This window comes from Elgaria multicarinata, chromosome 7, assembly GCF_023053635.1.
Source record: "Elgaria multicarinata webbii isolate HBS135686 ecotype San Diego chromosome 7, rElgMul1.1.pri, whole genome shotgun sequence".
Classification (NCBI taxonomy): domain Eukaryota; kingdom Metazoa; phylum Chordata; class Lepidosauria; order Squamata; family Anguidae; genus Elgaria; species Elgaria multicarinata.
Genome location: NC_086177.1, coordinates 83,064,095 through 83,080,028, shown reverse-complemented (window position 1 = coordinate 83,080,028; position 15,934 = coordinate 83,064,095). Strand labels below are relative to the sequence as shown.

The 15,934-nt window shown below is 41.3% G+C and overlaps 1 protein-coding gene across 2 annotated transcripts; it reads right to left on the bottom strand.

Moving 5' to 3' along the window:
• Window positions 1-385: 385 nt before the first annotated feature.
• OTUD6B (OTU deubiquitinase 6B) lies at window positions 386-14,251 on the bottom strand. Of its 2 annotated transcripts, none has more exons than XM_063130922.1 (7): window positions 14,092-14,251; window positions 10,371-10,537; window positions 7,922-8,014; window positions 6,478-6,790; window positions 4,907-4,968; window positions 4,247-4,353; window positions 386-2,577 (listed from the first exon to the last, which is right to left on the bottom strand). In XM_063130922.1, the coding sequence occupies exons 1-7, from the start codon at window positions 14,204-14,206 to the stop codon at window positions 2,496-2,498; spliced, it is 939 nt and encodes a 312-aa protein (XP_062986992.1). In that variant the 5' UTR covers window positions 14,207-14,251; the 3' UTR covers window positions 386-2,495. The 2 variants fall into 2 exon arrangements, with proteins under 2 accessions (XP_062986992.1, XP_062986993.1); XM_063130923.1 differs by having other exon boundaries at window positions 10,383-10,537.
• Window positions 14,252-15,934: the final 1,683 nt, after the last annotated feature.

Sequence of the window (15,934 nt, the reverse complement as noted above, 5' to 3'; positions counted from 1 at the left end):
CTCCTTGTAATCTACATAGTGTAGTTCTACACTACAGCACTATGTATACTTTCTATAAGAGTGTCCTGAGAAGCAGACAATCAAAAATTCAATGTAAGATAAACAGCAAAGGAAGGGGGGAAGAAATAGAGGCAGGGGCCAGGGTTTATTCATTGTTAATTTATAAACTGCTTTTCAATTATGAAATTTTTCATTTCATATAACACTACATGTTAATATTAATTATAATGATTGTTACCCAACAACAATATTCTTTCCCTTCCTCCAAGGAGTCCAGGGTGACTTTTCCCTCTCTTCTTAAAACAGTTCTATTGTATTTAGTTTCTGCAGCCAAATTGAAGAAACCTTTACTTGTAAGAACTTAAACATGACAATAACAGGAAAATTGGTTTTGTACATTTTGCTTTATTTTCAGCATTAAAAATCTAAAGGAAGGTTTAGTAAATTGCTTTTCTTAGGAGCAAGCTCAGTGCCTATATTAAATTCATAGTAGGCCAGAATTAGAGTTCCACCCATCCTGATAGGCATAAGCACATACACATTTGTCTGAGACCTGAACATAGGTACTCAAGTAAGCTGCTATGGTAATGAAAGTGTTTATTTAATCAATTTGTACCCTTTTCTATAAAATAATAATACCTCTGGCCAAACATAGAATGGGATGAGATCAAAAGAACACTGGAGAAATAATCTAGACTTAGCAGGGTGGGGCAGGATTGTGCAAATAAAAAGTAGAGGGGCAGATTTAGCACATTCCAGACTTTTCGCTTGGGAGGTGTATATAATTTATCTTAAGAACCAAAATCATAGGCTGTCTCTTGTGGAAGACAATATAAAGAGCTCAGTTACAAGTTTCTCTACACTTAATTTCAATATTCCATTTACAAGCATTTAAAATAGCCATCCATTTATAAATTAAACTATTGTGATAGCAAATATTCCCTAACATTCTGTAATGAACATCAACTGAGCAACAGTTTTGATTGTGCAAATGATCTTCATTGTTATGCACCAATGTTTTACAATACTTGTACTTGAAGCACAGCATGAGTGTAATAGATCTGAAAGTAGCAGTTTTTAGTTGAAATTGCTATTATAGAGATTCAAACTTTTACATGCTACAGGCATAGGGCTGGTTTAGATGTGAGATGGCTTGCAGCATATCTGAGTTCATGGGGAAGGGCCATTACTCATTGTTAGAGCACATGATTTGTATGCAAAATGTTTCAGGTTCAATCCCTGACAGTACCAGATCAGGATGGAAAAGACTCTTATCTGAAACTCTGGAGAACTGCTGCCAATCATTGTAGACAGTATTAAGCTAGATGGACCAATGGTCTGACTCAGTACCAGGCATCTTCTTATCACAGCAATGTTTCTGTGATCCACCTGAGCAGCACATATGCTATTTGGCTGCAACAATTCTGATAACATGGCAGCACTTCTGACTTCTTGCCATTGTCAGAATCAAGGCAGCCAGATGTACACTACAGCAATATTGTGATCTGCCTTGCATAATTGTGGAATAAAGCTGCTTTAAATAAAATATCCATGTGGAGGTATTAACTGTACAGATGATCATGAGAGGGCTATCTGAACACAGCACATGCATCACAATTCCTTCTTTTCCCTGGGTTGTAGAGCTGCTGAAATAATCATACTATTGAACATCAAAGAACAAATCAAACTTGTCCCAAAATGAACAACCCGAAAAAGGTTTACTTTAAACAGGAAGCATCTGTTTAAAATGCTTGGTAGAGCACATGCTTTGCATGCAGAAGATACCAGGTTCAATCCCTGACCTCTCCAGGTAGGACTAGAAAACCCTGTCTAAAACCCTGTGGACAGCCTTTACCAGTCAGTGTTGGTAACAATGAGGTAGATCGCACAAAGGTCTGACTTGATAAAAGGCCATTTCCAACGTTCCTATGATCATGGACAAAGGTTTCCGGGCCTCTGAATCAGGTATTTTTTAACCAGTAGCCAGGAGAAAAAAGAGTATGAGGATATCAGCAAAGGGGTTTGAAGTCACAACAAATGTATCATACAACCATCTCTTAGTATCGCTGCAACAGTCTTAACAAATTCACATCATTTCTTCAGTGTCTTAATAATTTCATCATTTTCTGTTTGTGATTTTTTTAATAATTGCAGTTTATAAGACATGAACAGTGCAACACTGCATTGTTATATAGAACACTGATTTAGCCAATAAAGCAGAGGATGCAATGGAAATTTAAAAAATATGTAATACACAATTTATTATGAGTTGCATCAGGGAATTCAGGGAAGATTTTTTTTAAAAAAAAAAACATGATTTAAATTAGAATCTATAGTGCTTACAACGGATTTCTGATACATAATATATCTCCAAACTCTTTATGTCTTCTAAAAGAACTGAGCAGAATAAGTTTGTTTAAAGACCTATCCAAGGATACGTAGCATAAAGAGCAAAGATGCACCCATTGTTTACGTGTAATGATCAATCATGTGCACTAGCTATTTTCTGTAGTCATGTCCAATAGAGGTTTTATAGAATTATAATGTTCTCCTAATCCATATGCATGTCTCATATACCTAGAAGCAAAAATGACAAATGTTATAGAAATTACAAAGATTTCTTCCAAACTAAAATATTTATTTATTTATTTAAAACATTTATATCCCACCCTATATCAATAAGATCTCAGGGCGGCGTACAGATAAAAGCATATAGTATAAAACAGTAAATAGTCAAAGATAAAAACAAATTAAACCATAAACCAAGTTAAAATAATATATAATTTAAAAGCAGTAAAACTATTAAAACAGTTAAACCAATGTGCCAACTTAGTGAATTCAACCATTAAAAGCTTTGTTAAAAAGCCATGTTTTCACTTGGCTCCGGAATAAAATCAGTGTTGGTCCCAGTCGGGCCTCCAAGGAATGCCCTCCATTCCACATTTGGGGTGCCACAGCAGAGAAAGCCCTCTCCCTTGTCCCATCATAGCAAATGTGTTATGCTGGTGGGATGCACAGAAGGGCTCCTCCAAATAGTATATATATTACACAGAGAGAGAGAGAGAAACTAACTATGGGAGGGTTCACATGTCATGGCAACCCTTGAGTTTTTTAAACCCTGGGTTACCATGAGCAAGCCAGCATACTAGTGCATGGAGGTCAATCACTCCCACTTGGCGCATCCTGCCATCAGGAACAGCTAAATAAGCCATGAACTCTCTGTCCCTGGTTTAGTTATATCCAAGCTGGGAACTCTTGGCTTGTCTCTCCCTTAACAGCCAGAGTCACAAAGTAACCCAGGGTTTAAAAAAACCTTTGGTTGCTTTGACATGCAAAGCTGGCCTAAAAATCACTGCTTACTAGTGAAAATGATGTAACTTAATTTTATATTCATCACAGTTAATCTTAGGAATAACATTGTACATCTAATGAAAAACGTCAGTTCTCATCAGCAGAGCTAAACAAAAACCTCATCTTTTTTCCAGCACGTATACACAAATTATGGATACTGGAAATCCCTTCAGTTCCCCACCCACCCAATACTTTTTTTGTTAATTAGAGTTCAGCTTATATAAAAACAACTCAGGTACTGTACATGTTCTAGGAAATTTGCAAACAATTGCCATGATTGCTTTGTACTTTTATTACACCTTCACAATAACATAATAGATGGGTAGAAACAAGCCATCTACAAGTAAGGTGTTGGATTTGTTTCTCAGTGCCGGAAAGGCTGCAACCTAAGGCCAAGGAAGGCATTTCCAACCCAGAGAAAGCCCTGTACGGTTTAATCTTAAGATAAACTAATGCTGCATTTCTTACTGTATGTGTATCTCTACAGAGCTATAATATCAAAGTATAAATGAAGTTCTTAAAGTGACTTTAACCCACCTCCAGTTACATCAAAAAGCATTTTCACCTCTTTCCTTTTCTCTAAGCTTTCTTACAAGGAACAAAGTGAAAATGACTAATTTAGTAGAATCTGGTTTTGATATTCATATTATCAATGAAAATTTGTTACACTAACTTGAATCCTTTTTAAAAGGACTTTCCAATTCAAGTCAACAAGCAACATTTAAGGAGCAATGTGTGCACGTTTAGACAGAAAAAAAGGCCCTGCAACTCCCGGAATTCCCCGGTCAGCATCAGCAGAGCCCCCTTCTGCAATATTGTCAGGTATCAGCCACTTACGGAGCGTCCTTCAAACACAAAACTCCTTTGAACCCAGGCATTCAAAGTATCTACTTACACAAGTATTAGTGGTTTCCTACTGTATTCTTCACCAACAATAATAGGAGGTGAATCCATCTGAACAACTTCAATGGGTGTTTTCAAGATGTGTGACAGAGCCCTGAGCTGTAAGGCAAAATTTCATTTCTGATTTGTATTTTAAAATCTTTCCCTTAAAAAACAGAGACGATTCTGAAGACTATGGACTACATCAAACCGTGTTGGGGCTACACCTTCCTCTCCTCCTCCCTGCCTTCCTAGTCTGCTCCAGAAATCCCCTCACCCTCTGGAACAGTTTTGGAGGTACCCAAGGAGATGCAGTGGGGAGAACCTGTTCTGCCCTTGGAGTCTGCTTGTTGAATACAACTGGGGTGTCTGAGAAATCTGCAACAGATTCTAATATTCTAAAGTATATCGGCTTTTTCCAAGTCATGCTCCTTCCGTGGACTTGAGGACCAGTGTTGTGGGAAAGGTTTGCACTAATTCAGTTTAGTGCAAGGAGAATGAAATTTTGGTTCCAAAAAATCCAATTCCATCAATTAGCAGATGATGGAATGAAATACGTCTGGCCATGAAACACAGACAGGACGGATTTAACAAAATCCATACAATCTTTATTAATAAATAAATAAATTGTTAGCATTTAAGACATTAGTAAAGCACACGATACTATACTTACTTCTAACTGACCACCCCACGCTGCTGTGTTTGCTATATCGTAACAGTATTTTTCAAATTCCTCTGAGAGGAGAAAAAGGCATTGAATTAACTTTTAAAATCTCAATATTGGAAGATAAGGAAGCTTTAAAATGTAAAGGTTACAATAGAAATGAAATCCTCAAGAGCAACAGACGTTTGCATTGTAAAACACAAGGCAAAGGGGGGGAAAGGCTGACACAGCATTATCAAGTCATAAGAAACTAATGGGAAACTAATTTTAAGATGTCTTAAAAGATTTTAATAACGTATTGGTTTTATGTTTTTAATCATTTTTATGTATTTTTAATTTTTGTATTCAATGTTGTTCCCCGCCTCGATCCAGAGGGAGAGGCGGATAAGAAATTATTATTGATGATGATGAGGAAGATATGGCCTGGTTTGCATGATCATGGAGGAGAAATAAGCCACTGTGGCTTATTCCTCTACCACCACCACCCCTGCATGCAAGTTGCATGCCAAGGGGATTGGCATAATCACCCTTGGCAGCATAGGTTATTGCATGGTGCAAACCTCACGACGTGGCTTATTTGTGATATTTACGTAACACTAAATATAATAAAATCCCCATGTAGATCACATATAAATATTAAAATCACGTTCAAAATACAATATTAAAAACACAACATGAAAACTATTGCAATTACAATAAAAGTAATAAAGGAAGCAGTAAGATGGAGCAGCATGATTAATTTAATTACAGTGCAAGGAAAGCCTGGGTGAACAAGTGTTTTCAGGAGGCGTCTGAAAAAGGCCACATTTTCTGCCTCCCAAACTGCATGAGGGAGGTTTTCCAAAGGGTTGGTGCCACTCCTAAGAAGGCCTGTCACCGGGGCATTGCATGGTGACATTTTGTTAGTCTCGTAATGACTAGCAAAGTCTGCTTTGATCTTAAAGCGTGGTTCAATATGCATAAGGGAAGGAGGTTTGCTAGGTATCCTTGTCCCAAGTTTAGGGCTTTGTATAACAATAACATATCCTAGCACATGACGTGGTAGTTAATAGGCTGGGGGGGGGGGAGAACCCACTGTGGCTTATTTCCCTCTCCATGACTGTGCAAACCCAGTCACAATAAAAGCAAGGAATGGCTAGATTTGACAATCAAGTGTGATTCTCCCAAATTGCTATTTTGGAATACTTCCCTAGTTTACACAGATACAGTACAGGAAAAGCATTATTGCAGTCAAAGTTGTTAAGTCTTAGATTCTCAGTTGTTACCTAGTACTTAAGGTTAGAAATAATGTTTTTGTCTTATTAAAATTGGATGTTCCACCACCCCCTGCCCCGGACAAGGGTTGCAGTCACATAAACACTTATTTGGTAAGAACATCCGATGGAACTTACTTCTGACCAACATGCACAAGACTGAGTAACATGCGAAGCGCTAGTTGAGGTCCTTAAAGTTTTCAAAACACACCCATATAATATAACTGATGCTTGACTATCAGCAGTTTTGACATCAATATTGTCTCTAGCAGTGGCAGCTATTACTCTTGGCAAACATGTTGGTACTAATGGAAATAGTTTACCTACCTTGGCTGTACAAGTCTCCTGTATTTGGATTTGTCAGAAATGGGAGGAAGTCATCTCCATGACTTCTCATGTACTCTGCAGTCTGACTTCTAAGAGTTGCAACACTCCAGGAGTTTTGTTGCTCCTTGAGTTGATCTTCAATAGCTCTGTACATGCAATGGCCATCAGATGGGATCTGCTTAATTTCCAATTGCCTTATGGCTAAAATGTGTGCAAGTTTCTGGCTTTCAAGGTGCCTAGCTCCTGTTAAATTTTCTATTTCAGCTTCTGCTATTCTTTCTTCTCTTTCCTTCTCCAAGGCTGCTTTTTTATCCTGTTGTTTGAACGTAACACACATTGCAACTACACATTTGACCACATGGTAAATATAGTAAACATTCTTAAAAGGTCTCAAGTACTTCTGATACTCTTCCCAATTCTACCAACAGAATTGTGCAAAACGAGCAAAAAACAAGACGGTAAAGTTGCATAAACAAAGGAAAGTACTGTAATGTCTTCCAATATATCATCTGCATAGAGTTTTTCTTTCAAAAGGTTCCTGTAAATGGTGTAACTAGGAGGAATAAAGTCTTCTGTTCTTGAACTTAAGCACACATATCTACTTGCTCACTTAAACAAGTCCTTTTCAATTTATCTTAGAGCATTAGCTCACATCATGCTAAAAACAATTCCCAAAGCTAATGGAGATTTTCAAAAGTTACTGATGTGTTATAGCAAATATAATTTGTAATAGTTTTGTTCTGTTATTATTAAATGACAGGTGCATGTAAAGTACCAAGCAGAATTTTCAAGAAGTTTGCCCACCAAATATTGTAGACCATGCAATCAGTAGCACTCTCACAGGTAATTTATGAAGAAACTAATACACTGGGTTGGATCCAGAGTAGCGTTTAGCAGAGTTTCATTTGCACTGGAGGAAGGTGGTGAGGTGATTCCTCCTTCCCTGCTACTCTGAAGGGCTGGGGACCCAGGGATGCACAGGGAGAATTGGAAGATTCTTTCCCACCCTCTTCCTCCAGCACAGAGCCTCTGTAGGATGCTAGTATCTGCTGTGAACAGAAGGAACCCTGCTGTCATTTCTGAACGGCCAAGTTAGAGCCAGTCCACTGCAACTCATAGTAACAGATATCCATAGATTAATTTTCTAACAGATGAACAAATTCAAAGCAAATCCTGCATAGCTTTCTAATTGTGTGCGTGTGTTTCCCTGTCCCTCGATGCTTCTGAACTTCTCCCTGTCTCTGGGAAGCTATGTTCAGCCACATGGCTCAAATAAAGCCAGTTGTTGGGACAATTCAGGGAGGGAGGGTCAGGACGGTATCACATCTCAGCGTCACTGTGCAGACACCAGATCTCTCACCAGAGCGGACATCTTGCTCTTGGCCTTTCATATTGCTCACAAACAGTATGACTAAGGAAATATCCACATCCAAAAGAACCTTACCCGTCTCTTCTGTGCCTTTGATAGCCTAGGAGGCTGAATCTGTTCTGTGCCCTCAAGCTCCAATCTTGCAATATTTATAGTTGCTGAAAAGTCCTAAATGACAAATAAGAATTACCTGAAATGTGGGACCAATAGTTTCTTGTTCTTGTCATACTTCAGTTTCAGAGTAAATTGCAATGCAGTCATCTGGAGACTCATAATGGCCATAACTCCTTGATATTTCATACCATTCTTTCCACAGTCTATCATCCTCTATATATAATGTTTTTATGTAATTACATTCCAATTACATTTGGAATTTAGCTTTAGAGACCTCTTAACATTTCAAAAGCAACCTCAACAAGACAACTATTGTACCATTCCAGAGGTATCATTCAACCTACATAATTAAGCCTCCAGCAATGGAGGTGGCTGGCTCCGATGTCAGTGGGGCTCTAAGTATATTCTGGATTTCAATAAGAACTCTAAAAAAAGCTTTCCACGGTGCTAAACCCAATCCCTAGAATTAGTTCAGCACTTTGGATAGTTTCTCTAGTGTTCCAACTGAAACCCAGAGCAGGTTCACAGCCCCACTGGCATTGGTGCCACCAGCCTCCACTGGCCTCAGGTGTCCAACAGGTGTTACCTTGGCCTAAAGATGGTGTGAGCAATGTTTTAGGTAAGCGGCGTGTATGCACAAAATCCTGTCTCAGTCATTTACCTTAGCCACTAGCCAAGTCCCAAACACAGGATTTATGAAACAATTGGCAGATACTGCGTACAGTCTAGGGGTTACATATTGTGCAGGTACAGGAAAAGCAGTCATACTGCATTCTGACAACACAAAGGTCTACTGTTATCGGTCAAAATATTGTTTTGATTCCTTTATTTTTAAAACTAAAACTTTATTTTTAGGAGGAACTCAAGGCAGCTAACAAATAAGACACCACACACAAACAAATATAAGAAGAGCCATACTGGATCAGACCAAGAGTCCATGTAACTGAGCATTCTTTTCATACAGTAGCTAGCCAGCTGCCCATGGGAAACCCACAAGCAGGACATGAGTGTAACAGTACTCATGTTCCCCAGCGACTAGTGTACATAGGCATTCTGCTTCTGATACTGGAGGTAGCATATAGCCATCAGAACTAGTAACCATTGATAGCCTTATTCTCCATGAATTTGTCCAATCCTCTTTTAAAGCCATCCAAATTGGTGACCATCACTACATCTTGTGTAAGTGAATTCCACAGTTTAACAATGCGCTGTGGCAAGAAGTTCCTCCTTTTATCTGTCCTGAATCTCCCACCAATCAGCTTTCTCCACGCTGTGCATAGTTTTGTACACCTATATCATGACTTTCCTTATTCACCTTTTCTCCAAGCTAAACAAACCCAGCTGTTGTAACCTTCCCTCATTTATACAACTCTGCATTCTTAATAAGGACCATAAAAACACAATATTAACATAATAGACTACCAACAACAATTTCTAGGGACAGCAATCAAAACCAAGAAAATACTTAACATTAAAAATAAACCAGGAAAATATTCAGTCAAAGGCTATTTTAAATAACTCATGCCAGCTGCTTAACATAATAGAATGATGAGTGAGGCCTGTTGCACTTCAGTTGTGCCACTATAGAAAAAGCCCTACACCTGGTGGTGCAGCCAACCATGTTTCAAAGAGTCAAGGGATCTGAAGCAGAGCTTGAAATGATGATTAGAATGCTCAGGGAAGACCATATGGAAGAAGGCGGACCTTGAGATATCCACGTTCCAAAGCATTTAGAACTTTAAAGGTTAACACCAGCACACAGTGCAGATCAAATAAAACATTCATGATACGGTCAAAATCCCTGGCTTTGGTCAACACCCAGGTCACAAGTTGTAATTTCTGAACATTTTTTAAGGGTAGCCCAATGTAGAGATTGTATTATAACTGTCTAACCTGAAGGTATCTAGGACATGAATAACTATGACAAGATCCGACTTTGTCAGGAATGGTCATAATTGGCAAACCAGTCAAAGCTGGCAAAAAGAGTCCTTTGCTGCCGGCACCAGGACATCTATCAGGAGTGCAGGTTGAAGTTGCACCTCGCAACTATGGACTTGATATTTTAGCGGGGAGTAAAATGCCATCCAATTCAGGCTGCACACTCAAACCCAAGCAAGATGATCTTCCTATCAACAGTATCCTTTTGTTTGGATTACGTCCCACCTTGTTCTGACCCATCCAATCCCCTACAACCACTAAACAGCAGTTCAGCACTTCTACTGCCCCCCTAGAATCAGATGAAAATAAGTGAACCCTCTTACCCAAAGGGTAACAATGGCTTGAGGATTGAAACGCAGTTTCTTAGCTAATTGAAAGAAAAGCAAGGTTTACTGACAGGTATTCAGTGCAGTTTCGGTGGACATTATACCTAAACCCAACAAAGCCCTCGGGCTTTAAAAATAAAGCTCACCTCTACACATACTTTATTCTGTTCAGGTAACGTCTCCTTTAGCTTCTCCAGTTCTTCTCTGTGCCTCCGTTCCAACTCAGCCTCCAGTTTGGTGACATCATCCAACAGTTGTTTTCTTCTCTTTTTGTCATTCTTTGGAACAGTGTTTTTCATTCCTTGGATTTTTGCTTTAAAAGCACAAAGCAGTGAGACAAGTGGTAAGTAAATTATTCATAATTGAAAACAACAACTTAGCACTTGAATTTAACTAACAAAACTATATTCTACATGCATGTTAAATGGATGCCTATTCTAAAAATATATTCCAGAAAGTATGTTTCAAGTGAAAGAAAAAACAACTGCTCCAGCCACTTTACTGTTAACTGTAATGTTTATTATTATGAGCCTCGAACATTGGGCTGTTTAAATCATGACATGACAAGTGCGGGGGGGGGGGGGTGTATGTGTGTGTGACCACCCATTCGTGGGTTGTCACAAGGTGCAAATTTTAAACAACCCTCACCTAACCCATAATCTGTTTAAGGGTGACACAAGGATTAGTTAACCTTTCTATAACCCATGTCCGCATGACACGACAGCCCCCAAGTGGGCAGACACATGGCACTTGCAGGCACCAAGGGTCATCATGGGTTAAATGACATCCAAACCTGGTCAGTGTGACCTGATTCACATGTTCCACTAGTCCTTTAACACATGGTTAGTTGTCCTACCAAGAGTTTGTCTGGCAGTCAAACAAACTGTGGCTTGTTTTCTCAATCGCTGGGTTGTTTGTTACCCTCCTACTTTGCCTGCTCCCTGTATCCCATATGCCTTGCAGTGCTGTCAGAGTAGCATATGGAGCAGCTGGGTTGTTGTTTTTTACTGCTCTTTCCCGCCACCACTGTAGCCCTGCAAAACAACCTATAAGCAACCCATGGTTCTTGGATCACATGTAACAAAAACTCATGGCTTAAATAACACCAAGTTTACAACTCAACAACAAACCATGGGCCCTTTTTCAGGATTATTCATTGTTAAAAATATGGTTTGTTAGCACGGCTGGGTTCACACATCACAACAACCCATAATTCAATAACCCATGGGTTAAATAAACCATGAGTTAGCCAACCAGGTCTATATGGAATGTAATCATTGCTTTCTAAACACTGATTAAAAACTTAAAGCTCTTTTTTCAATGCTGGAATGAAATCTAATTAACTATTTTCAGTTATACAAGGATAGACTTCTTTTTTAAAAAGTTCTAAATGAAATTTGCACTTCCACAATTCAAAATGGATTTCATAAAAAAACAGTTGCTTTTAACTCTTATGCAGTGTTAGAGTGCACTTCAACTTCTTACTTTCAATGGGCTTAGGGGTGCCTAAGTTCACATAGAACTTGAGTGCATTTGAGTTCCTCAGCTGTGAATACACATATACACCTGCTCAGTTCCATGATGTGAAAAATATCCCTTTCTTTAATATGAACAAATTATTCAGTAGAAACTGAGGAAAAGTGATAAAGATATCCATGTTACTACCAGATACTGTAACACAACAAAACCCTCAGGATGAGTTCTTATGTCAGTGACCATCCAGGACGATTCATGATGCTACAGCACAGTCTCCTCCTGCACGGTCCCAGGCTTTTCCCATTACCTCAACAGAACCTGGAGGGTCAATACAGCTGCAACTTTCACACCATCAAGGTAATGTAAGAACCCCTTTGCAAAAGTGCTCAGAATATATCCAAAGGGACTGATTGCTAATGTTACATGAATGCAAATCAAGACTTCCAATCCAGAACGATTCCTCTAGAAACTGGCAATCCATCACATATACTGCAATGTCAACAGAGCATGTGACCCAGTATTAGGGACCCAACAAGGAAGCATGATTCTCCTTCTCCAATGCTGCAAGCTGGATTTGCTTGGCACCAGGACAACTGCTCCCATGGTTACAGCTGTACCACATTTCAGTCCCTTCCTCAATGTAGTGCAATTGTACCACACAAGGGGCAGAGTGCTAGTAGCACGTTGTGTCACATCCCTAAAGTCAATAGCAGCCCAGCTTCCCCAATTACAGACCCAGGTTTACAGTCTAAACATGGCAAGAGATGTATCACGCATGTCTACCAGAGGACACGTTTTTAGCATAGTAGGCAACCTAATGCCCTCCAGATGTTTGGACTACAACTCCTATAGCTCCTGATAATTGGGCATGTTGGATAGGGTTTATGGGAGTCGTAGTCCAAAACAACCACAGAGCACCAGGTTGTCTACCCCTGGCAGAAGCCTCTCAGCAACTGTAGTTAAGGCAATAGGAGAGAGTCAAGGAGCTCATGTCAGTTCTGCCATTTAAATCAGTAAGCAGCTTCTGGTGCCTTAAATATTAAAAGGGTTGTAATAGCATAAGCCAGCCAGCCAGCCCCAACTTGGTGCCTTCCAGAAGTTTTAGACTACAACTCCCAGCATTCCTATTATCCACCATGGCTGGAGCAGATAGAAGTTGCAGTCCAAAATATCCCAAGACTTTTGAGGGCCCTTGGGCAAGACACTTTCAATGGCCCACCTCCCTCAGTGTGGGGATCACCTTCTCACCACCACTGTGGCCAGCTACTATTGCTCCTCATCTTTCTCCAGGGCCGGGCAAAGCTGGTAATAGGCCCAGATGGGAAATGTAGGCCCCATTTCAAACTGCTCATTAAGTATTTTTAATCATTCTAAATACATATGAACTAGAACGATTTATAAACATTGCTTGATCTAGCCTTTTGTGATTGATCTCAGCCCCATTCATGTGCTTTTGTCTCATCTCTGCTGGAGATGGGGGGTGAAGACACCTTGGCTTTTTGGCTGTCTCAAAATGGAGTCAGTACTGCTCCCTCACAGGAGAGCTACTTTGTAACAAATCTTTACCAAAGGGTCCCCCTTTGCCTCTACTAGGGGGACTTGGAGTAGCCCCCCCCCCTCAAAATCGTAGTCCCATGCCAACTGGCCCCTCTTCTGCCCAGCCCTGTCTTTCTCAGCATTGCTACCCCTTGTGTGTGTGGCAGGCAGAAAGCCAATTCCACCCGCAGGCATCTCCTGATCCTCCTCCTCACTACCACCTTGGACTGGGCCAGAGCAAGAGGCAGGTGAACAAGCAGGTTGCCATGGAGATGAGAAGGCGCAGCTCCTGCCAGTGAGCCCCTGCTGGGTGTGGGCCCTCGACAGGTGCCCAACCCTGCCTACCCTTGATGGCAGCCCTGGGCACCTGGTGGAGAGGCGGGCATGAGCTTTCAAGGAGGCAATGGCACCAAAGCTCATGCCATAATAAATCTGGTCATCTTTAATGTGCCACACAAGCCTCGTTTTGCTTCTTTCTGGTGTCGGCATATAAAATCCTTTACGTTGCCCCTCCTTCCTCCTCCTCCTCCTCCTCCTCAGAACATAAGAGACCAGCTGGATCAGACCAAGGGTCTATCTAGTCCAGCATTCTGTTCACAGCGGCCGGCCAGCTTGTCACTGGAAACCCACAAGCAGGACACGAGTGCAACAGCAGCCTCCCTCCCGCCCCGGTTCCCTGGTGTACATAAGCGTACTAGCATAGAGCCACCTGGACGAGTAGCGTATAGCCCTCCTCCTCCCCCTCCCCCTTGGCCACTGGCCAAGCCTTCCACCCATCCCTGCCTTTTAGGGTCCTGCCTCAGCAGCCTGCGCTGTAGTCTCGCCCAGCCCGGGTCAACCTTCCGCCGCCCTCACCCTGCAGCTCGCGCTTCTCCTTGCGCTGCCGCCTCGCGAGCAGCTCCAGCTCGTCTTCCTCCTCGTCCTGCCGCCCTGCCGGCGGCGGCGGCTCTTCTTCGCCGGCCCTGTCCATGGCGGCCACGGCAGCTGCCTCCTGTGCCGGAGCGCAGCCAAGCTGCGGCTGAATCACGCGCAGTTCCAGCCTCGAAGGGGGCGGCGGTCAGTCCAAGACACGCCCCCGCTCGCGCCTAGCTCTAGGAAACGGTAGATATATAAAAAAGGAGCCACTCTGAGAGAGGCAGGGAGACAGATAGGCGGCCACCCATGGAGATACTGGAAACAAAACTTCCGAGTTCGTTTTAGCTCTATTTCCCCCCCCCCCCCAGTGGGGGAATTGACTGCTGCCTGCAGCTCATAACAAAAAACAATGGAAATAACCAGGATTTCAGCATAGCTGTGATTGGGCAGCAGCATGACTAATCAAAAAGAAAGATGCGATCCTAAACAGCACTAGTCTCATTGAACTCAACGAGACTTACTTCTGAGTAACATGGTTAAGACTGAGATGAGAAGACAGCAGCAAAAAAAAAAAAAAGTCATGCTGTAATTCGTTTCCGATTCCTTACACACACATAGAAAGACGCAATCATATGCATGTTTAGCCAGCAAAAGCCCCACAATTGGCAGGGGCATGCTGGGGGTTGTAGGGTTTTTTTCTGTCTAAACGTGCGCCTTTAAACATTTAAAGAAACTTCCCCACTAATGCAGTCCTTAATCCTTGAACGTTTTCGGGGAGGGGGAGAGATTGGGTTACAACAGCACTGCAGTGTAGCCCCCCTTTTTTTTTAGTTTAAAACTGCATATGAGGCTGATCTGAATTTCCAAGTCCTTTCACTCTGCAGTGAACATACTTAAACTGCTCTCTCAAACAGACTCCCAGTTTAAATCCAGATCCTGGGCTCTGTTGTATGCTAAGGCTTTATATGTGAGTAAATGCGTCCTGCTGCTAGAAGCTTTTTTTAAAAAAAAATCTCGCTCAAAACAAGACTTGCTTTAGAAAGACCAAACTGTCTATTACAAGTCTAAATTTTCCTATATTTGTGGTGACGAAGGCGGAAATATGGGGGTCGAGCGAGGAGGCAGCGCGCCACCCAGTGGCTCCTTGGAATATTTCGTCTCCAAGTGGTTCGCCGTTTTCGTTTTCTGCCTTCTTAGCTCATTGAACTGCGTCCCCTGACCCGCGTAATTTCTTATCAGGAGGTCTATGTTTTAGTAATTCAAAACACAAGCAATTTCTTGTTGATGTCTGTCTGTGAAATTCAATGGTCACTTTTAGGTCACTTACAGCACTCTGACCAGTTGAAATGTTCTAGTGGCTACCACTCTGGATATCCTAAAAATGCAGTAAATACCTAGGAAGATGTATAGCAACAGACTGTGGGCAAATGAGAGATACTAAGATCCACAATTTTCAGCCTATATAAAGCAACCTTTCTTCTTCCTCTGCTCCACTTCTCAGTCGTGTCTGGAACATGGGCTCATGGATCCTACATGTGGCAAGAACACCTGTGTGCTCTGGAGAACCTGTGGATTCTGCACTTCCAATTAACAAAATAGGGCTAAAACAGGACATAACACAGGAGATCTGTGATTGAATCTCCCAGTGTGTTTAAACGCAGTAACTTTTCCGCAGACACTGAGAGCCCCAATATTGTTTGGACTAGTAGCTCTGGGGGAAATTTGGGATGGTTTTTTTTTTTTAAAAAAAAATCTTTCCCTGTGTCCTTTTTCCATACGTAAATTGCACCTTCCAAGGGGGAGGGTTATTAATCCTTAGAAAGAAAAAAGCAGCACCAATGAC

What these genes read in the sequence shown, in the direction of transcription:
- OTUD6B (XM_063130922.1), bottom strand. Translation starts at nt 14,206, where the DNA reads ATGGACAGGGCCGGCGAAGAAGAGCCGCCGCCGCCGGCAGGGCGGCAG. An exon ending in AGAATAAAGTATGTGTAGAG is followed by an intron (nt 8,015 to 10,370) that starts GTGAGCTTTATT and finishes TTTGTCATTTAG; the next exon opens with GACTTTTCAGCAACTATAAA. An exon ending in AGGAGACTTGTACAGCCAAG is followed by an intron (nt 4,969 to 6,477) that starts GTAGGTAAACTA and finishes TTCTCCTCTCAG; the next exon opens with AGGAATTTGAAAAATACTGT.